The following is a 23,196-nucleotide window of genomic DNA, read 5'->3' as shown; positions in this document are numbered from 1 at the left end:
GCAGCGCAGCACCAGACGCTCTCCCTGCCCCGCCCCCACAGGGAGGAACCAGCGGGAAGCGCCTCACGCCCTGGGCCTGGGGGCGGAGACCCCCCCCCCCCACCTCCACTATCGCAGCTCCTGACTGGCCGGCTCGGTTTTCCCGGGGCTGAGGCCGCCCACTGGCGATTGGCTAGCTCCCCTGTGGGGGCGGGCCCTAGCCCCGCATCCTTTTGAACTGACCATCCAGGCAGCCGTAGCTCCGCGGTGGGGAGGAGCTTCTTCCTCCGCGCTTCCGTTGGCGGGGGCGGGAGCTGCAGAGGGAGGAGAACGCCAGCCCCCGCGGTCAATCCCAACCGTCCGCTCGTGCGACTGGGCACAGTGCCCCGCCCCCTGCCCCGCCCCCAGCCCCTCCCACTGCCCCGGGGCTTCCCCGCCCACAGCCCAGCCCCGCCCACTGCCCTGCCCCCCCCCCCCCCGGACCCTCCCCAACCGCCCGGGCCCGGCCCAGACCCATCCCCCCGCTGGCCGGTGGGTGGCCGCTGGGCGGAGTCGGCCGCGCGGCAGGAGCCCCTCGGGAGCGGCCAGGCTCCCCGCGGCAGGGCCCTCGCCGGGCCGAGCCCCACGCGGGGCGCCCTGCCTGGCCTGGGGCGGAGCGGGGGGCGGGGCCCCGGTCCCAGCGCGGCCCTTCCCTGAGCGTGGGCTCGGCGGGCGCCATTGTGAGTCCGCTGGCGGCCGTGAGGCGCCTCGGAGCCCGTTCCCCTCCCCCAGCCCCCCGCCGGGAGCCTGCCCCGTTCGTCGGGCTCGCGCCCCCGGCCCGGCCCCGGCCATGGACGCGGAGGAGAGGCGGAGGAAGCTGGAGGCCGGTAGAGCCAAGGTGATGATGGCGCTCCCCTTCCCCCTCTCCTGGGGGGCTGGGACTGCCGGGCTCCTTCCCCGCCCCTGGGGGCCGGCTGCCGGGCTCTTTTCCCGCGGGGGGAGAGTGGGTCAAGGTGGGTCGATGAGCGGCTGGACTCCTGTTCCCCCCCCCCAGCCTGGGGGGCGGGGGACCTGGGCTCCTTTCCGGTGCTTCAGCCCCCCCCCCCCGGTGAGCTGTGGGGGGGAGAGTCCCCATGACAGCACCGCGGCGGGCTGAGACCCCCGGATGGGGCTGTGTGTTGTTTAAGGTCGGTTCTGTGGCAGGGTCGCAGCCCTGACCTGAGGCTTCGCGCTCCCGGCCAACCGCTGGGGCCCTTAGCGGCGCGCGGTGAGGGTCTCCTGTGGCTGGTCTCCTTAGTGTGCACCCTGCTTCACAAACGCAAAAACAAGGCTGTTGCCCCGAGAAACTTGTAGTCAAGAGCCAGTCCTGCAATGAGCTCTGTGCAGAAATCTCCCTTGTTGGGGCGAAGTCCTGCACCACTGAAGTTTGGGGATCTAAGACACCAAAATCCATGTAAGTGAAAATGTGGTGTTTGTTTATGGATTGATTGGCCCTGGATTCTGATGGCCGTTCAGTTTCCTATAAAGAGCAAACTGAGGATAAGTGGGTGAAAACTGAAGAGAGTATGCAGTGGATATTTTGTGAGTTGCACCAGTGATTAATTAAATCAATTAATGTTGCGTGTGTGCACATCTTGCGTATGTACTTAAGTGCAACTACATCAAAATGGTTAATTTTATATATAGTCAGTGACAGTTCTCCTGAATTCCAGCTGGGAGTAGCTGAAATGCTTGTCTTGCTGAATGTCCTGCCTAATGCAGGGATATTGGGGAAACAATCTACCTTGGAAATCAATATAAAAGTTACACTCAAGGTTGGGAATTTTGTTACCAACGCCATCTGTTTTTTCATTTGGCTCACTTAAAAATTGCTGCTTTGTTTTAACATTTTAATCTTAAATGCAGGTTCTAAATGGCTTCAGTGTAAGAAAATAATGGTTTCAGAAGCTGTGTAACCAGAGAAGTGAGAGTCTTAATTTGGTGGCTTTGGAGGGTTCTCAGGGGTCAAGGGGATCAGAGTTCAGAATAGTGGTATGAACCCAAAATATGAGTTACATTTTCTGCTGCTTAAATAACTGATAAACTCTAGAGGCATGTCAGGGTCAGAGTAAGGATGATTCTTTTTTAATACTCACACTTCATTTACTTGGAAGTATATTGATACTTGAGATTATAATTATAGGTAGTGGGAAACAGATTTATTCTGTACTAAGAGTGGAATGAAAAAAACGTTTACTCATATGTACAAGGTTAGTATTGTTATGGTCAATGGAACCTCCCATGTGTTTAGAAACGTACAGCATCAGGGCCCGAGAATGTAAGCTTCTCACTGCAGTTACTGTTGTCTTTGTCTTGTACAGTGCTGAGCACTTTGGTGATACCTAACAAACAAATAGCACTATTTGGAAAAAAAAAATCACATGTGCTTTACATTGATAAAACCTGATCATTTTCATAAATGTTGATATGACCAGTCACTATATCATTTATGTCCAAGGTTTCTTTTGTTTTTGTGGACTGTCTTTGGTCTCCAAGTAGAGAAATATGATGCTGAAATCAGTGATGAGCTGCCAAAATCTTAACCGTTCCCCGCTCACCCCACTAGGGGGTCATGGCCTGCCCCCCGGGACCCCTGCCCCATCCATCCCCCTCCCCTGTCCCCTGACTGCCCCCAGAACTGGGCAGGAGGGTCTCGTGGGCCACCTTAGTGGGTGCCCACTCTGGCTTCTAGGGGCGGGGTAGCGTAGCTAGTGGGGGAATAAGGGGAGCAGCCACTCCCCCCACTGATCACATCAAAAGTGGCGCCTCAGGCACCGACTCCGTGGGTGCTCTGGGGCTGGAGAACCCCGGGGAAAATTTGATGGGTGCAGAGCACCCACTGGCAGCTCCCCGCTCCGCGCCTGGCCCCAGCTCACCTCTGCTCCACCTCCTCCCCTGAATGTGCCGCTTTGCTCTGCTTCTCCGCCCCCTGGGCTTCCCGCGAATCAGCTGTTCATGCAGGAAGCCTGGGAGGGCTGAGAAGCAAGCGGTGGCTTCTCACTCAGGCCCAGGGAGGCGGAGATGAGCTGGGGTGGGGAGCGGTTCCCCTGCGGTCCCCGGGTTACCTGCTGCAGCGCGGGCAGCCCTCCTCGTGCCCCCTCACCCCAGCTCACCTCCGCTCCAGCTCCCTGGGCCTGAGCGCGAAGCCGCCGCTTGGTTCTCAGCCCTCCCAGGCTTCCTGCGTGAACAGCTGATTCGCGGGAAGCCGGTGGGGCGGAGAAGCAGAGCGGGGCGGCATGTTCAGGGGAGGAGGTGGAGGCGGAGCGGAGGTGAGCTGGGGCTGGGTGTGGGGCGGGGAGCTGCCGGTGGCTGCTCTGCACCCACCAAATTTTCACCGTGGGTGCTCCAGCCCTGGAGCACCCATGGAGTTGGCACCTAAAGCGCCACATTTGGCTGGTTGTTAAATTTAGAAGCCCTTTTAGAAAGGGTTGTCCCTAGCGAACTGGTGCGATCCAGCTCACCACTGGTTGAAATGGTAACGGAAGCCACTGTGATCCAGCACGTAGGACAGTAGACTGGGAATCTAGTTGTGGGTTGGCTATCCATCTGCTGCGTAACTTCAGACTGGTCTTAAGTTACGAAATCACACTACATCAAATTTAGTATCAGCGGCTGTAGCTCTTTAGCCAGTGAGAATATGAAATGCTAATTTGAGAGTTCTTACTTGTATTTCAGAATCGGAGAGACATGGTGGGTGAGGTAATATATTTTATTGGACAAATGTCTGTTGGTGAAAGGACTAGCTTTCAAGCTACCCAGAGTTATTCTTTCCGAAGGAGGCATTTTGACAAAAGGAGTTTATATTTAATGACTTTTTTACCTCAGAGTAAAAATGATAGTCATCACACCTGAACAATTCCATCATATACATTGTGGGAAATAAAAGTAGATTCTTTTGAAGCACTGTGGATAAAATGTAGAAAAAAAATCACTTAAATATCAATTTTATCTTTTTACCACTACTTACATGTAGTTCTGACCTATGACTTGACCTAACGCTCTTGTATGTTTCTCTTGGCTGCATTATACAGGACAAAGTAGTACACGATGTGTGAGCAGGATTTTGTTAAAACTTTCCTTGTATTAAGTCCCCTATTAGTACAGTATATGGCTATAGTAAGAAAAATGTGGTATTCTAGTGTAAGAAGCAAACTGTTCCCACCTGTTGGACAGCTGTCACTTTGCCATCTCCAAATCAGTGGGGGCTTATGTTATATTTAAAGCTGCATGCTGTGCCAGTGTTGCATCTTAGGACTTGGCTACACTTGCGAGTTACAGCGCAGTAAAGGAGCCCCAGGCACACTAGCTCACCACCCGTCCACACTGGCAAGGCACTAAGAGCTCTCTGACTCCGTGGCTACAGCGCTGCTGGTACTCCACCTCGGCGAGTGGAATAACGTTTGCTGCGCCCCTGCTGGAGTGCCGTGGTGCCAGTGTGAACGAGGTATTGCATTACTGCGCTCTGATCAGCCTCTGGAAACGTCCCATAATCCCCTTAAGTCAAGCGGCCACTCTTGTTTTTGAATTGCTGCAGGAATGCGGATATGCCTTTTGAAAGCTCTGTTTCTGACAGCTGGCTGCTTATCTGCTCCTAGACAAAGCAAGTCATTCCTGTGGAATGTTGTGTGAGAGAGAGAGGCGGGGGAGGGGGAAGAGGGGAGTCTGCTGCTCTCTGAACTTACAAGACAGCATGCTGACATGGTCTCAGCCCCACAAAACCCAATCTCTCCCGCCCTCCCCCCCCAACACTCTCCCTGTCACGCTCCGCTGCCTGCCCCCCCATTTGAAAAGCATGTTGCAATCACTTGCATGCTGGGATAGCTGCCCACAATGCACCGCTCCGAATGCTGCTGTAAGTGATGTGGTCATGCCAGTGCGCTTGAAGCTGTCAGTGTGGACAGACTGCAGCACTTTTCCTACTGCGCTCTCCGAAGGATGGTTAACTCACAGCGCTCTACATCTGCAAGTGTAGCCATGCCCTAAGAGTTCTTTAGTTCAATATTAAATGTTTAGCTTTTGTAGGCTAATTAGTTACATTACACTACATAAAAATTCAAAGGTAGGTAAAAATCAGAGCTACTGTTACACCTCTAATTACTCAGGTGAAATATTTTGTTTAATATTTGTCACCCTTCCGCTGTCTTAGCACTCTCATTCTGAGGAAGCTTAATATCCTGATGTTGCCTGTTCTGAATCTAAAAGAAACATTAACTAGGTTTCTGGAAGCAGTTCTGTGGATCAAATGTGGGGCTTAATCCTGAAAGTTCTGTGTGAAAAGACCACTGTAGAATCCCATTAACATCAATGGGACTCTGCATGGGAGTCTGACAAGGTGGAACAACTTGTATGGTTCAAACCATGGTTAGAAGAAGAGCAATACTGCCAACCCTGAACATTCAAAAATGTTGAGTCAGCCCTACCTGCCTTTCCTGAAGTCATGAGATTGGTTTAAAAATTGTGAGATTTAAAAAATAAATTTCTGTGTTATTTATTTGCCTTCTGGTGTTCGTGCCTTTTAGGGTTCATATTTTCAAACTTTTCTCTGCGTCCATGTGGGGTAGAAACTTAAAAAAAAAAGTGAGAGAGATGAGGTTCTCACATAGTCACATTACACCAGCAGCTGGCATGTCATGGAAAATGCCAACTATTATGAGATTTGCAATAAAATTATGTGACAAGTTACTCTACTCCCTGTAGATGTAAAAAGGACCAGAAGTATTCCATTATGTTTTTTGGTTGTCATCTTGTGGATTTCCAATTTACTATAGAATGAGGTGAGGAAAAAATCTACTTTGCATCAACTAATGCCAGTATCAGAGAAAGTGATTTTAAAATACCAACAGTAAGGAATGTCAATACAGTACTTGTGAAATATCCTCCTTTTTATCAGGCCTTTATGCTTGTTTTTATAAACATATCTTGGGCAGCTTATCTGTATCTAGCCATCGCCACAATAGATCCTAAAAATTCTCAAGAAAATATCCAAGGTACTGTCATTATTAAATGGAAGTGAAATCAGAACCAAAGAAGGAATTGTCTGAGTTCAAGAGTAGTTACACTTGATCCATCTATCTATCTCTTGTTGAGCAGTCTGAGAAACTAATATGGTGGGATTCATTCATAGCTGAATTATTAGGGCAGTGTAACTTACAAAGAAATTAAGAATATAACAAGAACAGACAAACTGGGTCAGACCAAAGATTCATCTAGCCCAGTATCCTGTCTGCTGACACTGGCCAATGCCAGGTGCCCCAGAGGGAATAAACAGAACAGGTAATCATCAAGTGATCCATTTCCTGTTGCTCATTCCCAGCTTCTGGCAAGCAAAGGCTAGGAATACCATCCCTGCCCATCCTGGCTAATAGCCATTGATGGACCTATCCTCCATGAATGTATCTAGTTCTTTTTTGAACCCTGTCATAGTCATGGCCTTCACAATATCCCCTGGCAAAGAGTTGCACAGGTTGACTGTGCGTTGTGTGAAAAAATAAAAACTTCCTTTTGTTTGCTTTAAACCTGCTGCCTATTAATTTCATTTGATGACCCCTAGTTCTTGTGTTATGAGAAGGAGTGAATAACACTTCCTTATCTACTTTCTCCACACCAGTCGTGATTTCATAGACCTTTATCATATTCCCCCCATTAGTCATTCCTTTTCCAAGCTGAATAGTCCCAGTCTTATTAATCTCTCCTCATACGGAAGCCGTTCCATACCCCTAATAATCTTTGTTCCCCTTTTCTGAACCTTTTCCAATTCCAATATATCTTTTTTTGAGACGGGGCGACCACATTTGCATGCAGTATTCAAGGTGTGGGCGTACCATGGATTTATATGGAGGCAATATGATATTTTCAGTCTTATTATCTATCCCTTTCTTAATGATGCCCAACATTCTGTTCACTTTTTTGACTGCCGCTGCACATTGAGTGAATATTTTCAGAGAACTATCCACAATGACTCCAAGATCTTTCTTGAGTGGTAACAGCTAAGTTAGACCCCATTATTTTATATGTATAGTTGGGATTATATTTTCCAATGTGCATTACTTTGCATTTATATCAACGTTGAATTTCATCTGCATTTTGTTGCCCAGACACCCAGTTTTGTGAGATACCTTGGTCACTCTTTGGAGTCAGCATTGGACTTAACTATCTTGAGTATTTTTGTATCATCTGCAAATTTTGCCATGTCTCTGAGTATGCCTTTTTCCAGATTATTTATGAATGTGTTGAACAGCACTGGTCCCAGTACGGACCCTTGGGGGACAGCACTGTTTACCTCTCTCCATTCTGAAAACTGACCATTTATTCATACTGTCTGTTTCCTATCTTTTAACCAGTTACCAATCCATGAGAGAGAACCTTCCCTCTTATCCCATGACAGCTTACTTTGCTTAAGAGCCACTGGTGAAGGACCTTGTCAAAGGCTTTCTGAAGATCTAAGTACATTATATCCACTGGATCACTCTTGTCCACATGCTTGTTGACCCCCCTCAAAGAATTCTAGTAGATTAGTGATGCATGATTTTCCTTTACAAAAACCATGTTGACTCTTCTCCAACAAATTGTGTTAATCTATGTGTCTGACAATTTTGTTCTTTATTATAGTTTCAACCAGTTTGCCCTGTGCTGAAGTCAGGTTTACCAGCCTGTAGTTGCCGGAATTACCTCTGAAATTAGGTTCCCTATAAGCCACATGGCCGCGCAGGAGCCTATTTAGCACTGTGCAGGCACTCAGGGAACTTGCACGGGGCCAGGCCAGGGGTGCCCCTCCCCCAGCCTCAACCTAGCCTGGCCCTGCTGGGGCACCCAGCCTTGCCGCGGTCCAGACCTGCGGTGGCCGGGGTTCCCAGCCCTGCTGTGGCTGGGGTGGGGTGGCACGGCCACGGAGCTGCTGTGGTGTGGAGTGGCGCCTCTCCCCCACAGCCCAGGTGCTGTTGTGAAGAGAGAGAGCTGGGGGAGTCCTTTCTGCCCGCTGTAGCCCCGGAATACTCTCCTGCACTGCAAACTCCTTATCCCTGGCCCCACTCCAGAGCCCGCACCCCCAGATGGAGCCCTCACACCTCTGCCCCCCAACCTTCTGCCCCTGCCCTGAGTCCCCCATCCCTGCACCCCCAGCTGGAGCCCTCACCCCCTTCACTGAACCCTCTGCCCTGGCCCTGAGCCCCTCATCCCCGGCCCCTCCCCAGAGACCGCGCTACCACTGCATGAATTTGTAGAGAGGTGGTGGAATCTCCATCCTTAGAGCTTTTTAAGGCCTGGCTTGACAAAGCCTTGGCTGGAATGATTTAATTGGTGTTGGTCCTGCTTTGAGCAGGGGATTGACCTCTTGAGGTCTCTTCCAACCCTAATATTCTATGAAGGTGATGTGTCACGCATCTCCTCCATATTGGTGCATGTAACAAAATTGGTTCCGTACATGGGTGGGAAAAATTAGAACGCTGCTCTGGAGCCCTTTAAAAAAATTGGCATCACATTAGCTATCCTCCAGTCATTTGGTACAGAAGCTGATTGAAATGATAGGTTACAGACTACTGTTAATTGTTCGGCAGTTTCATATTTGAGTTTCTTCAGAACTCTTGGGTGAATACCATCTGGTCCTGGTGACTTATGACTGTTTTGTTTATCAATTTGGTCCAAAACCTCCTCTAAATGGCAACTCAATCTGGGACAGTTTCTCAGATTTGTCACCTAAAAAGAATGGCTCAGGATTGGGAATCTCCCTCATCCAGGGGCCCCACTGGTTGTTTAGCAGGCTTCCTGCTTCTGATGTACATTTTTTTGCTATTACCTTTTGAGTCTATGGCTAGCTGTTCTTCAGATTCTTTTTTGGCCTTCCTAATTATATTTTCACACTTCATTTGCCAGAGTTTATGCTCCTTTCTATTTTCCTCCCTAGGATTTAACTTTCACTTTTTAAAGGATGCCTTTTTGTGTCTCACTGCTTCTTTTACTTTGTTTAGCCATGCTTCCACTGTTTTGGTTCTCTTACTATGTTTTTTAATTTGGGGTAAACATTTAAGTTGAGCCTCTATTATGGTGTCTTTAAAAAGTTTCCACTCAGCTTGTAGGGAGTTCACTTTTGGTGCTGTAACCTTTTAATTTCTGTTTCACTAACTCTTCATTTTTGTGTAGTCCCCCTTTCTGAAATGAAATGCTACATTGAGCTGCTGTGTTGTTTTCCCCACCACAGGGATGTTAATTTTAATATTATTATGGTTACTATTGCCAAGGGGTCCAGCTATTTTCACCTCTTGGACCAGAAGCTGTGTTCCATTTAGGACTAAATCAAGAATTGCCTCTCGTCTTGTGGGTTACAGGACTAGCTGCTCCAAGAAGCAGTCATTTAAGGTGTCAGGAAACTTTATCTCTTCATCCCGTCCTGAGGTGACATGTACCCAGTCAATATGGGGATAGTTGAAATCCCCCTTTTTTATTTTAATAGCCTCTCTCATCTCCCTGAGCATTTCCCAGTCAATATCACCATCCTGGTCAGGTGGTCGGTAATATATCCCTATATTCTATATTCTTATTATTATATTCTATATCCCTACTTCTATATTCTTATTATTAGAGATTCTGTGGTACAGTTTGGTTCATTTAACATTTTTACTTCATTTGATTCTATGCTTTCTTTCACATATAGTGCCACTCCCCCACCAGCATGACCTGTTCTGTCCTCTGATATATTTTGTACCCTTATGTTACTGTGTCCCATTGATTATCCTCATTCCACCAAGTTTCTGTGATGCCTATTATATCAATATCCTTGTTTAATACGAAGCACTCAAGTTCACACATCTTATTATTTAGACTCCTAGCATTGGTACATACACTTTAAAACCTTGTCACCTTTTAGCTGTCTGGCATTACATAATGTAATTGAATGTGACTTTTTATCATTTGACTGTTTCTCATCAGATCCTACCTGTATCATCTTCCATCCTCTTCCCATTAGTAGGACATAGAGAATCTCCATTAACAGATCCTCCCCTAAGGGATGTCTCTGTCCGAACCATGTGCTGCTCTGCACCTGTCAGCTCTCCACCAGCACTTAGTTTAAAAACTGCTCAACAACTTTTTAATTTAAAGTGCCAGCAATCTGGTTCCATTTTGGTTTAGGTGGAGCCCATCCTTCCTTTATAGGCTGCCCCTTTCCCAAAAGTTTCCCCAGTTCCTAATAAATCTAAACCCTTCCTCCCTACACCATCGTCTCATCCACACATTGAGACCCTATGGTTCTGCCTGTTCAAATGTCTCTGCGCGTGGAACTGGAAGCATTTCAGAGAATGCTACCATGGAGGTCATGGACTTCAATCTCTTATCTAGCAGCCTAAATTTGACCTCTAGGACCTCTCTCCTATCCTTCCCTATGTCACTCGTACCTACATGTACCATGACCACCAGCTCTTCCACAGCACTTTGCATAAGTCTGTCTAGATGTCTCGAGAGATCCGCAATCTTCGCACCAGGCAGGCAAGGCATCATGCGGTTCTCCTGGTCATCGCAAACCTAGCTATCTATGTTTTTAATGATTGAATTGTCCATTACTAATACCGGTCTCTTCCTAATAAGTGGAGTTCCCTCCTCCGGAGAGGTATCCTCAGTGCGAGAGGATACCACAACATTATCTGGAAGGAGGGTACCAACTATTGGATCGTTTCCCTCTGCTCCAGTTGGATGTCCTCCTTCCCTGAGACTTTCATCCTCTGCAACAGCACAGAGGCTGTCAGTCCGGGGGTGGGACCATTCTACTGTGTATCGGAAAGTCTCAAGTATAGTACTTTCGTCACTGAAGACACCAATCAGTGTTCCGAAGCAAAAAGTCACAGAATTTGTGAAAAGTCTAGTCAGCTTCCATTTTGTATTGGTAGACTCTGCTCAACCTCTAAATCTATTTTATGCAGGTCAGTACTGCTTGCTGCTTTTTAACTACAATTATATTTGTAGGCTATCTAAAGAGTCTTTCCTGAAGGTAACTCTTTTCATAGTCTTCACAGGATAGAATGGCTTTTCAGAGTGCAGAGCAGGCTCCTTTACCCAATTCATACAAAACTGGTTGTATTCCAAGTGTAAGTCTGGAAAGCTGTCTGTCCAGAAAAGTGAGGGGAGAGAGGCATGCAAAACTTCTTGGTCTCCTCTTCACTGCATAGTTAACTAGAGTTGCCTGCACTTGAGTTAACTCCTTTCACATAAAAGCAGCCACGCTGCAAAATAATACTTGAGCTGCACAGAATGGTGGTTCTAGCAGCTGGTGAGTTGTGCTAACTTGATCTTTAGTATCTACCCTCTGGTTGGCCAGCCAACTTGAATTAAAACCACCATCATGCTTGATTTCAAGGTTTTTGTGTGTGCATGGAACTTGAGTTAGCTTTGCAGTGAGGATAAGCACTCAAAGGTGCACATCAATGTGGTAAGGCTTGCAACCTCCAATCCCTAGTCTGCATGTAGACCTGAAATGATGGAAAAAGGTAGGCTTTTTCCTCTCCACTTTGGGACAGGTGGCACTCAAGCTAAATCCCCAGCTCTGGGAAAGGAAGTATGCTGCCCATACCTAATGACCTCATTGGAGTCTATCTGCCCCCAGTAGACACAGAGAGGCTCTCTGCAAAGTTTGTTTTCTGCATAGGAGGAGGGGGTGAAGTTGCAGTAGACAGGGATGGTTGCAGTGTCATTCCTACATATCCACAGAAGATGGTTGCAAAAAGTTCATGCAATGCCAGGCTATATTAGCTTCTCTGCATATACTCCCCACTTTTGCTCCACCTACATCCCACTCTAGAAAGAGGAGAGTACTAGGTAGGATTGAGCCATGCTACTGGGGAAAAGGAGTGAGCTTCCAGAGGGGTGCAGGGTTGTGGTTTCCTGCAGATCACAGGGGTTCTACTGGTGTTGGGGGGGAGAGGACTCTGGGTAAAGATGAAATGCCATCGTCCTGACAGAATGATGGAAGGTTATCAATTCAAGGAAGTCTTGATGAGATGAGAAGCTGGATATGAGTCAGCAGTGTGCCCTTGTTGCCAAGAAGGCCAATGGCATTTTGGGATGTATAAGTAGGGGCATAGCGAGCAGATGGAGGGACGTGATCGTTCTCCTCTATTCGACATTGGTGAGTCCTCATCTGGAGTACTGTGTCCAGTTTTGGGCCCCACACTACAAGAAGGATGTGGACAAATTGGAGAGAGTCCAGCGAAGGGCAACAAAAATGATTAGGGGACTGGAACACATGAGTTATGAGGAGAGGCTGAGGGAACTGGGATTGTTTAGTCTGCAGAAGAGAAGAATGAGGGGGGATTTGATAGCTGCTTTCAACTACCTGAGAGGTGGTTCCAGAGAGGATGGTTCTAGACTATTCTCAGTGGTAGAAGAGGACAGGACAAGGAGTAATGGTCTCAAGTTGCAGTGGGGGAGGTTTAGGTTGGATATTAGGAAAAACTTCTTCACAAGGAGGGTGGTGAAACACTGGAATGCGTTACCTAGGGAGGTGGTGGAATCTCCTTCCTTAGAAGTTTTTAAGGTCAGGCTTGACAAAGCCCTGGCTGGGATGATTTAATTGGGGATTGGTCCTGCTTTGAGCAGGGGGTTGGACTAGATGACCCCCTGAGGTCCCTTCCAACCCTGATATTCTATGATTCTATGATCTAGAGCAGGGGTGGTGGGCACACTATGGCCAACGGGCCATGACCGGCCCGTTGGACCTTTTAATCTGGCCCTCAACCTCCTGCTGGGGAGTGGGGTCAGGGGCTTGCCCTGCTTCATACTCCAGCCAGGGAGCGGGGTTGCAGGCTTCCCATGTGGCTCCCGGAAGTAGCGGCATGTGCCCCCTCTGGCTCCTATGTGTAGGGGCAGCCAGGGGGCTCGGCATGCAGCACCCACCCCAAGCGTTGCCCCCTGCAACTCCCATTGGTTGGGAACCTGACACAGAGCTGCTTAGTGCTGCGCCTCCGCTTTGGAGCTGGAGACTGGGGGCGGGAGGGGGGCATGCCGCTGCTTCCGGGAGCTGCAGGGGCGGTGCCTGCAAATGGGGCAGAGCTGCTTGGCTGTACCTCCATGTAGGAGCAGGAGGGGGGGACATACCACTGATTATGGTAAGTGCTGCCTGGAACCTGCACCCCCAAGCCCTCCCCCACACCCCAACCCTCTTCCCCAGCCCTGATCCCTGTCCCGCTCTCCGAACCCCTGGGTCTCAGCCCAGAGCACCCCCCCCATCCTAAGCCCCTGCCCCAGTCCGGAGCCCCCTCCCACACCTATAACTCCTCATTTCTGGCCCCACCCCAGAGCCCTCATCCCCTCCCGCACCCCAACCCCCAATTTCGTGAGCATTCATGGCCTGCCATACAATTTCTATACCTAGATGTGGCCCCTAGGCCAAAAAGTTTGCCCACCGCTGGTCTAGAGGTTTTCCTGCTTTTTTAATAGAAAGGCAGCCATTTGATTAGATTTGTATTCCAGCATGTATATCTTATAACTTTAGCATCCTGTTCTTGTGGCTGAGTGAAGAGCAACCAGCTGTAACCTGGTTTTAAACTTCTCTAAAAGCATCTCCCAAACACTCAAGGATTTCCCCAGGCATTGCAGGGAATGTAACAAACAAGCAATTCAGGCTCCTGGACTCAAGAATTAAAATAATCTTACAGCATTAAAATATACCAACATACAGTACTTGTATTGCAAGTAATTTTAGTCCTCACCAGATCCTTGGATTCCAAGAGTAATACCACAGTTACTTGAAATGTATTGCTATACTATTTTTATATAACTGCAGAATACTTTTAATTTTGAAAACACCCACAGTTAATACTTTGATAAATATTGTCTGTTTAGTGTGATGGAAAGATTCAGCAGTATCACAGATCTCTAGAAAGAAGCATCAAATAAGAAGCTTAAACAAGTGAAAAGGGAAAGTCTGCTATAACAAAGGTCCTGTGTATTCAGTGGTTCCATGGTAGCAGCATTTGCTGAGGAATACACTACTTGCTGTAGAGTTCTGCAAACTGCATTGTTCTTAAAAAATTATATTTCTAGCCCTCCTGGATACAAAGGTAACCTTGAAATGGATGTAAACTGGTGCATCATTTTCTTTGTGTATTTGTACACTACAGAAACCATACTGGCATAGAGAAAAGGAGGACTTGTGGCACCTTAGAGACTAACAAATTTATCTGAGCATAAGCTTTCCTGAGCTACAGCTCACTTCATCGGATGCATAGGTACATTGCTGTAGGTATGCTGGCATAACTTTGTAGTGTAGATCCAGCCTGCAGAAATGGAAGGTGTTTTCCATTAGTGTAAGACTACTACCTCCCCGAGCAACCGTAGGTACGTCGACAGAAGCATTTTTTTCCGTTATGTAGCTGCATCTATATTGGGAGTTAGGTCAGCTTAGCTACATTGGTCAGTGGTGTAGATTTTTCACATTGCTGACTGATGGAGCTGTGTTGACTAATGTTTTGTGTGGACCAGACTTTCTTGTGGGCTAGCCTACCCTAACAATGCTACAGCAGTGCCACTGTAGTTCTTCAGCATAGCCATTCACTACAGCGACGGAAGGGATTCTCCCATTGCTGTGGTGACTCCACCTGCCTGAGAAGCAGTAGCTATGTCGATGGAAGAATTCTTCCGTCTATGTAGGGCTGTCTACAATGGCGGTTAGGTTGGCCTAACTACAGGGCTCAGGGGTCTGGCTTTTTCACAGTTCTGAGAGAAATAGCTGGGTTGGCTTAACTTTTGAATGTAGACCTGGCCAATAGTTTGCAGACCACCTCAGAGGTGTGAACTGCCCCATTTGTCTTAATTAGGTTACATTTTATAGCGCTCTAACTTGCTGGCTCGGGGTGTGAGCACAGCAAGTCTGAACGCTTTAAAGCACTAGTGTAGATAGGCTCTGAGCTCTGGGAGCCATGCTCCCAGCACTCGGAGCTAATCCCCAGCGCTCGCACGCAACCACAGTCGCACTTCAAAGCGCTGATGCAGGAGCGTTCTTGCAGCAGTGCTTTGAAGTTTCCAGTGTAGACATACCCTTAGTTAACTTTTGAAAATTCAAGATGACAACATTTGGCATTGAAAGTGCGTGGAGAATATAAAACAAACAAATTTAATATCAAATACAGGAACTACTGTTGTGATTGAATTATTCATTTGCATAGTGGATTTAGAAAACTCATTATTAAAATGTATCTAAAACTGCCACTGAACTTTGAGAATTTTCACCAGAGTGTCCTAGAATCAAGGGTCCTTGTAACAGAATTTTCAGCTTGCTGCAGAGCATGCAGCACCTTGGCTACGTTCTTATGTTTCTACCAGCAAATTTAATCCAGTTAGTAACTGAAAAAACAAGAACTAAGCTAATTTGTTTTATTTGCACTTTAAGGCCCTGTGTACCCTGGCAAGTTTGCGTGCAGTAAAGCAGCTGTGAGCGCTGTAGCTCCCGAGGTGCACATACGGCCAAGGAACCGAGTGCGCAGAAACTGTGCAGATGCAGCGCTCTAAAGATAACCACCCCGAGGAGGGGCGTAGAGCTTTCTGTGCTGGGGCTTACAGCACTCTGGTGCCAGTGTAGTCGCCGGGGTGATGACACTGCTGCGATTGGCCTCCAGGAGGTGTCCCACAATCTCTGTTCTTACCTCTCTGCCCATCGGTTTGAACTCGACTGCCCTGCTCTCAGGTGACCCACTGTCAGCACCACCCCGGACATTCCTGTGCAAATTTGAAAGTCCCCTTCCTGTTTGCTCAGTGGTACGTGCAGTGGTCTCAGCGCATCTTTCCATGTGGCCACGCCTGCTCCACGCACCAAGCGGTCCCCTGCTTGGAGCAATGCCAAGCTGCTGGACCTCATCGGGATTTGGGGAGAGGAGGCTGTGCAGTCCCAGCTGCGCTCCAGCCGTTGGAATGATGATACCTACAGACAGATTTCTAGATGCATGACAGAAAAAGGCCATGACCGGGACACACGGCCGTGCGGGGTCAAAGGGAAGGAGCTGCGGAACGCCTACCGCAAGGCATGGGAGGCAAACTGCCACTCCGGTGCTGCACCCACCAGCTGCCGGTTCTACAAAGAGCTGGAAGCGATACTCGGTGGTGAGCCCACCTCCACTGCAAAGTCCCCTGTGGATACTTCATTGGCTTGCGTGCCAGTTGAGAGTGCACTGAGCCGGGAGGAGGCAATCTTGGATGAAGGAGGGAGGGGAACCCAGAGGCAGAGTATGACTTGGAGGCCAGAGATGCATGCAGTCAGGAGCTCTTTTCTACCCTGGAGGAGCCTAGCCAGTCACAGCGGTTGGATCTTGCCGAAGCACAGACAGGAGAGGAGGCCTCTGGTAAGTGGATCTGAGTTTGGGAATTGCTGATGTGAGATGTTGGGGGTAGGAGGGTTGCAGAAAGCAGGCTTGTCTCCCACCGCATGCCTAGTTTGAGCAGCAGAACAGGCTGTTGATACACTCCCTCACTTCACGGAAATCTCCCTCAGAGATCTCCAGGAAACTCTTGTGGAGATACTGGGCAATCCACTGCCACAGGTTCCTTGACAGAGCTGCTTTGTTTCTTGCCCCATTAACCATAAATTTCCTGCGCCACTGTGCCGTTATGGGTGGGGTGGGATGGGGGAACACCATTGCTGCACAGAGGCTAGCTGCATAGGGGCCAGGGTGGAAGCCGCAGGCTTGGAGAAGACCCTCCCTTGATTCCCTGCTCACCCTCAGCAGCGAGATATCTTCCATAATGTTCACCTCCTCTGGAAAGTGTGGGGACAAGAATGATTATCAGGCCCACCCTACAGTGCTAACTCTCCCCAAGTTCCCAAGAGGCATGTGCCCAGTGTATAGCAGGGTCCAGTGATTTACCCTGCCCCTACTCGCCATTTTGGAGGTCTTGTGGCTTGTGTGCTTACCTGGGGTCAGCCAGTTAGTGACAGGTGTGAGAGTACTGGCTGTGTTTTAAAGCACTGAAACAGTGTTGTCTATATTGCAAACAATATTGTTTCTGCAGAATGCTGCATTTAAACTTCACAGAGATGACCTTGGGAGCTTCCCTCTTTATCGGTGGTAGAATGGTTGTGAAGTATTAGGAAGTGTCCAAGAAGAACTAAGGAGGACTTTATGCATGAAGTTATGATGCACTCCGCCGCTGAGAAAAAGGAATTGAAGGAGTGGTGGGACAGCGAGAAAAAGGACTGAAAAGAGAATGCGGCACACCAGAAAGAAGCCATGGAGTGGCTCTGAACAGTTATGGAGCGCCTAGCAGACACGCTTCAGCCGATACTAGCTCTTCAAACCGAGCAGCTCTGTGCCCGCCCTCCCCTGCAGCTGCTGTCACAAAACTCTGTCCCGTGCCCCCCCCCTTTGCCCCCCCACACTGCCTACACACTCCTATCAACCTCCTGGCTCCACTCTCTACCCGCAGCATTCCACTCCTCCCTCCTCACAGTCCAGCAGTGTGGACTCCCACTATGAACTGCACTCAACACCCATCCCTCTGCAGTTTGGCCCTGCTGAAGTACAGAACCTGCTGCATCGTACTCCAAAGGAGAAGGTTGGGTATGATCCCTGGGCATACACAAATCTGTAGCCATCCCGGGACCCCACCTCCACTTGAGACCTTCCCTTCCCCCATCCTCCTCCCTGCTGATGAATTTTTTTTTTCCCATTTGACTCTTCTCTGGTTGTTGTCTTTCAATAAAAGAATTGTTTGTTTGAAAGCAATCTTTTTTTCTATTACGTGAAAGCAAAAAGAGCACTGCAAAGCAACATACAATTATGTTAAGGCCCCTTCTTGCATCATGTGAGCCATCCACCTCTTAGCATTACAAGCACTGCAATCCCGAGCATAGCAACAAATATTAGTGGCTTTCAGCTTCAGATTACTGCCCAAAGCATCCCTGATCCTTGTGGCCCCGTGCTGTGCCCCTCTAATAGCTGTGGTCTCTGGCTGTTCAAACTCAGCCTTCAGGCGCTGAGCCTCTGCGGTCCAGCCCTGAGTGAAGCTTTCACCCTTCCCTTCACAAATGCTATGGAGCGTACAGCATGCGGCTATAGGCATAGGAGTATTGACTTTGGCCATGTGACTTTGGCCATGTCCAGCTTCCCATACAGGCATCACCAGCGGGCTTTTAAATGTCCGAATGCACACTCCACAGTCATTCTGCACTGGCTCAGTCTGTTGTTGAACCGCTCCTTGCTGCTGTCAAGTTGCCCCATGTATGGCTTCATGAGCCATGACATTAAGGGGTAGGTGGGGTCTCCCAGAATCACAGTGGGCATTTCGACTTCCCCTACGGTGATCTTCTGGTCCAGGAAGAAAGTCCCTGTTTGCAGCTCCTTGAACAGGCCAGTGTTCCGAAAGATGCATGCATCCTGCACCTTTCCAGACCAGCCTGCATTAATGTCTGTGAAACGCCCACGGTGATCCACAAGTGCCTGGAGAACCATTGAGAAATACCTCTTGCGATTAATGTACTCGGTGGCTAGGTTGTCTGGTGCCAGAATTGGAATGTGTGTGCCATCTGTCGCCCCTCCGCAGTTAGGGGAGCCCATTTGTGCAAAGCCATCCACAATGTCACGCACGTTGCCCAGAGTCACTGTCTTTTGGAGCAGGATGTGATTAATGGCCCTGCACACTTCCATCAACACGACTCCAATGGTCGACTTTCCCACTCCAAACTGGTTAGCAACAGATTGGTAGCAGTCTGGAGTAGCCAGCTTCCACAGTGCAATCGCCATGTGCTTCTCCAGCAAGAGGGCAGCTCTCATTCTCGTGTCCTTGCTCCGTAGGGCTGGGGTGAGCTCATCACACAGTCCCATGAATGTGGCTTTTCTCATGCGAAAGTTCTGCAGCCACTGTTCGTCTTCCCAGACGTGCATCACGATGTTATCCCCTCACTCAGTGCTTGTTTCCCAAGCCAAAAGCAGCGTTCCACTGTGGTCAGCATCTCCGTGAATGCCACAAGCAATCTCGTATCGTAGCTAGTATGTGTGGCGAGAACTATGTCACACTCCTCTTGCCTTTGTAGTTTAAGGAGTAACTCCATTGCCACTCGTGATGTGTTATCAGCATGAGCAACGTTCTGGTAACAGCTCGGGATCCATTCCTGCACCCAGAAAGAGGCAGGGCAGGGTGCACAGTACACAAACTGTTGAAAGATGGCACCAAATGTGGACGGAAGCACAGGGATTGCTGGGAAGTGAAGCAATGCATCATGGGGCATTGGGACAGGACCCAGGATGTCCCGTGACCCCTTCCGCCTTCCCACAAGTCTTAGTGGCAAAAGCGAAAGAGGTGCTCTGTGGGATAGCTGCCCAGAATGCACGGCTGCGAATAGCGCTGCAAGTGTGAGCACCCTATTGTGCAGGCAGCTGTCAGTGTGAACACACAACAGCGGTTTTCCTTCGGCGCTCTCTGAGCGGCACTGTAACTGCTGGCGCTGTAAGTTTGCAAGTGTAGATGTGCCCTAAGTTAAGGATCTTTGGGTAGCACTCTATAGAGCATAAACGCCAGTGGTTTCAGTTCAGTCTTGTGACACTGGTATTTTCACTCATGGACTAGAGAGGGAAGCATAGGCCTGCTTCCTGTGCTGTTGGCCATCTGGCAGTATCTACTGTGATACTTTGAGGTGTATTCTGGTAGGAAGTTTACATGTGATATTTCAGCAAAGGATACAGGGGCCGTTGCAAAAATTACTGTACCATGAAATCAGACCACCTTTTAATCAATTTATCAAAGTGCTTTCAGCTTCTTTAAATGAACTGTAATGCTATATCTGACAGCAACAGAAAGTGAAATCTATTGGTTTGCACAGCAAAGACTTCTATTCCACGTTGGTGGGGTAATATGCTTAAATCCACATCCCCTAGCAGCGAAAGTGAGACTCCACAGACCATTCAATTCTTGGCTCTCTTTTGAGATTCTCAACAATGCAAGTACTGACAATAATTTGTCATTTGCAATCCTGTCCATGAAAATAGGGAAGCTAAAAGTTCATTTCACACAGGTCAGAAATCAGACATCAAGTGGCTGTCCGTGTTGACCTGTATTGTATGGTGAGTGGTAACCTAGCTGTTAAAGGTTTCAGAGTAGCAGCTGTGTTAGTCTGTATTCGCAAAAAGAAAAGGAGTACTTGTGGCGACTTAGAGACTAACAAATTTATTTGAGCATAATCTTTCGTGAGCTACAGCTCACTTCATTGGATGCATTCTATTAAAGGCTTTGTAGCTCATCAATTCCAGGAGCCATTATTTACCTGGAGAGGCCATTTAAAGAAAAGAAAAGTAAAATAAATAGAATAGTTTATATTCTAGCTTACAATTGGTAAGTAAGCAATTAAGGAAAATGCATCATTGGTTGTTGAGATCTTGTGTGTAACTCATTTCCCAGACAGGAAACACATAGGAGAATGCAGTGGAGAATTGCTGTTAATGTAACAAGTGCTTTATTACCACGATTTTATGATCTATACATTCTTCATATTATTAGAAAATTAGAAAATACTCACTTTTTAAATTGTGGTATAATTTATAATCATGGAATCATTCTATTAAAAGTGTTAAGTTTTCCTAACTAGTTGGATTTGATATAAGATCTCACCATCCACTAAAATAAATGTGCAACTATATGTCGACACGTATCTTGCATTTCCATTGAATTAATCCTTGCTGACACAAATTATTCATCCTGGAGTCAAAAAACTTGCCAAAACTAGAACCAAAATCTAATTTGTTCAGTTTCTACAATCTGTTAAACCATTAGTAAAACCAACTGTTGCCAGCCTTCATCTCACCCCCAAAACTCACATCAATGATTCGTGTATCCCAAGGCCAGAAAGGACAGTTGAGTATTTAGACTGACCTCCTGTTTAACATCGGCCATAGAACTTTCACAAAATAAGTCTTGTTTGAACTAGAACATCCTATCTTGGTTTAAAAATTGCCAGTGATGGAGAATCAACCACAAATCTTGGTAAATTGTTTCAATTTGAGCGGCAGAGAGTCCTGTGGCAGATTAACAGACATATGAGAGCATAAGCTTTTCTGGGTGAATACCCACTTCATCGGATGCATGTAGTGGAAATTTTCAGAGGCAGGTATAAATATGCAAGCAAGAAGTGGGTATTCGCCCACGAAAGCTTATGTTCCAATATGTCTGTCTGTTAGTCTGTAAGGTGCCACAGGACTCTTTGCCGCTTTTGCAGATCCAGACTAACACGGCTGCCCCTCTGATACTTGTTTTAGTTTGGTAAATTGCAGCTATGTCTATAAGAATGCTAAATTTCAAACATGCACAACAAAATAGGGGGAAAGTGTTATGTATACACATGCATTTGTCAAAACAGCAAATACCTTGAGTTTGTTTTAGTAGCTCTAACCAGAAGGTTAACTAATTTCAAATCCATGGCATCCCTACTTTTTGAAAAACTCAACAGATCCAGTGGATAACTAGCTGTAAAGTATTGTGAATGTGCAGTTTTTCATTTAATCCAAATTTGAAACATTATACTTTAACAACATCCCTTTTTAAAATTAGAGATTAACTCCATATCATCCAGCAGTGTGGTCCTAAACCAGCAGTGTTTTTAGCATACCATTTTTTCCCTGTAACAAAGTATAATTCTTTACACTTTCGGATCTACATCCAATATGTGGTGTCTTTTTTACTTAGAAAAACAATGGTGGTACAACAGCATGAGCTTTGGTGCCCTTCCTTGAATATTTTTTTGTACTGGCAGTCCAAATCTTCTCTATCTACGAATAAAAAGAGTTAGCTTACTTTAAAAAGCCTTCAGCTTCAAGCTTTCAAGCTTGAAAATACTTTTTGAAGAAATAATTTTTAGTTCTTTTGTTACTAATAATACTTTAGACATGTAAATCTGCGATCAGCTTTCAAATGTCATGTCTTTCCATTTATGTAACTGTATATTTTTTTTTCAAATTGTGTAAGTGGGAGCTTTTAATTTTCATTTGCACCAACATGATGACGACATGGTCTTGGATGATTCTGGGAACTTGTTTTCCATCTCCTCTGTAAAGTGAAGAGTGCAATACACTAGAACTGCCGATGTGTCTTCAGAGATGTGAATGTCTTTGTGACGGGTTCCCCCTGGGTGCCACCTGGAACTGGGGTACCACTGAGCCCCGCGAGACACCAGACTGGGCTCCCTTTACACTGTACTGCTGTGACCAGCCTGCCAAGCCCTTTCCCAGGCTCCAGCCTGCTCTTTACCAGCACACATACAGGTAGGGACACATCCAGCTGCAGTTACATACAGATACTGTGATCAGCTCTGCATGGGGAGGCACAGCAAGGGCACCTCCCAGTTCCTAAGGCATGCACCTCCTCTCTGGAGTGTAAACCCAGAATTATACCATCTTGCACTGCAGAGAGAACTGTACAGTGTAAGCTCATGAAATTCGCTCCCTCCCTCAATGTGGAGAGGAAATATACAACAGCTTTCTGTCCTGAGTTGATTTCCCCACACACTGGTTTTAGGCAAAGCAAAATCAAGTTTATTAACTACAAAAGATAGATTTTAAGTGATTATAAGGGATAGCAAACAGATCAAAACAGATTACCTAGCAAATAAACAAACACACAAACTAAGCTTAATATACTACACAGATCGGATATAAATAGCAAATTCTCCCCCTAAATGATGATGCAAGCAGACTGAGGCTCTTAAGGGGCAAGCTGCACTAACTTACAGCTTGGAATCCCTAGGTGTTTCATTCACAGGCTAAAAACCCCTTCAGCCTGGGTCTTGCACCCTTTTATGCCTAAAAATCCCTTCAGCACTTACACCCAGTTCAGTCTTTGTTCCTTAGGTGTTTCCAGGAGTCTCTTTGGGCAGGGAGTCAGTGAAGAACCCCGATGAGGTCAGTCCCCTGCCTTGTATAGCTTTTGCATATAGTAGGAACCCTTTGTTTCAAAACTTGGTTCCCATGCCAGTCAGTGGAAAAACACTGGTATCCCAACATGGTGTCCAGTGCCAGGTGACCTGGTCACATGTGGCTGTAGTGTCATAGCAGGCATGAGTCAGAGGCAGTTTGTAGAGTCCTTAGGAAGGGTCCGCCCTGCCCCTCAAGTGAGAGAGAAGCTTCTTCTAAGGCCTGTTGTTTTCTCCTAATGGCCCTTTAACCTGAATAGGCCCTTCCCAGCCAGCCATCTAGACTGAGTGCATTCTGCCTAGTGGGCATTCTCCATGTGTAAACACATTTG

The 23,196-nt window shown here is 47.4% G+C and overlaps 1 protein-coding gene across 4 annotated transcripts in view; it reads left to right on the top strand.

Moving 5' to 3' along the window:
• The first annotated feature begins 710 nt into the window (after positions 1-710).
• The window catches only part of PCNT (pericentrin), a 240,105-nt gene continuing 217,619 nt past the window's right edge, over positions 711-23,196 (top strand). For all 4 annotated transcript variants that reach the window (XM_077830537.1, XM_077830538.1, XM_077830536.1 and 1 more), the window contains exon 1: positions 711-856. In XM_077830537.1, the coding sequence (XP_077686663.1) occupies positions 809-856 (48 nt within the window). In that variant the 5' untranslated portion in view covers positions 711-808. The remainder of the gene's footprint in view (positions 857-23,196) is intronic.

This window comes from Eretmochelys imbricata, chromosome 11, assembly GCF_965152235.1.
Source record: "Eretmochelys imbricata isolate rEreImb1 chromosome 11, rEreImb1.hap1, whole genome shotgun sequence".
Taxonomy (NCBI): domain Eukaryota; kingdom Metazoa; phylum Chordata; order Testudines; family Cheloniidae; genus Eretmochelys; species Eretmochelys imbricata.
This window is presented reverse-complemented; position numbering and strand designations above follow the sequence as displayed.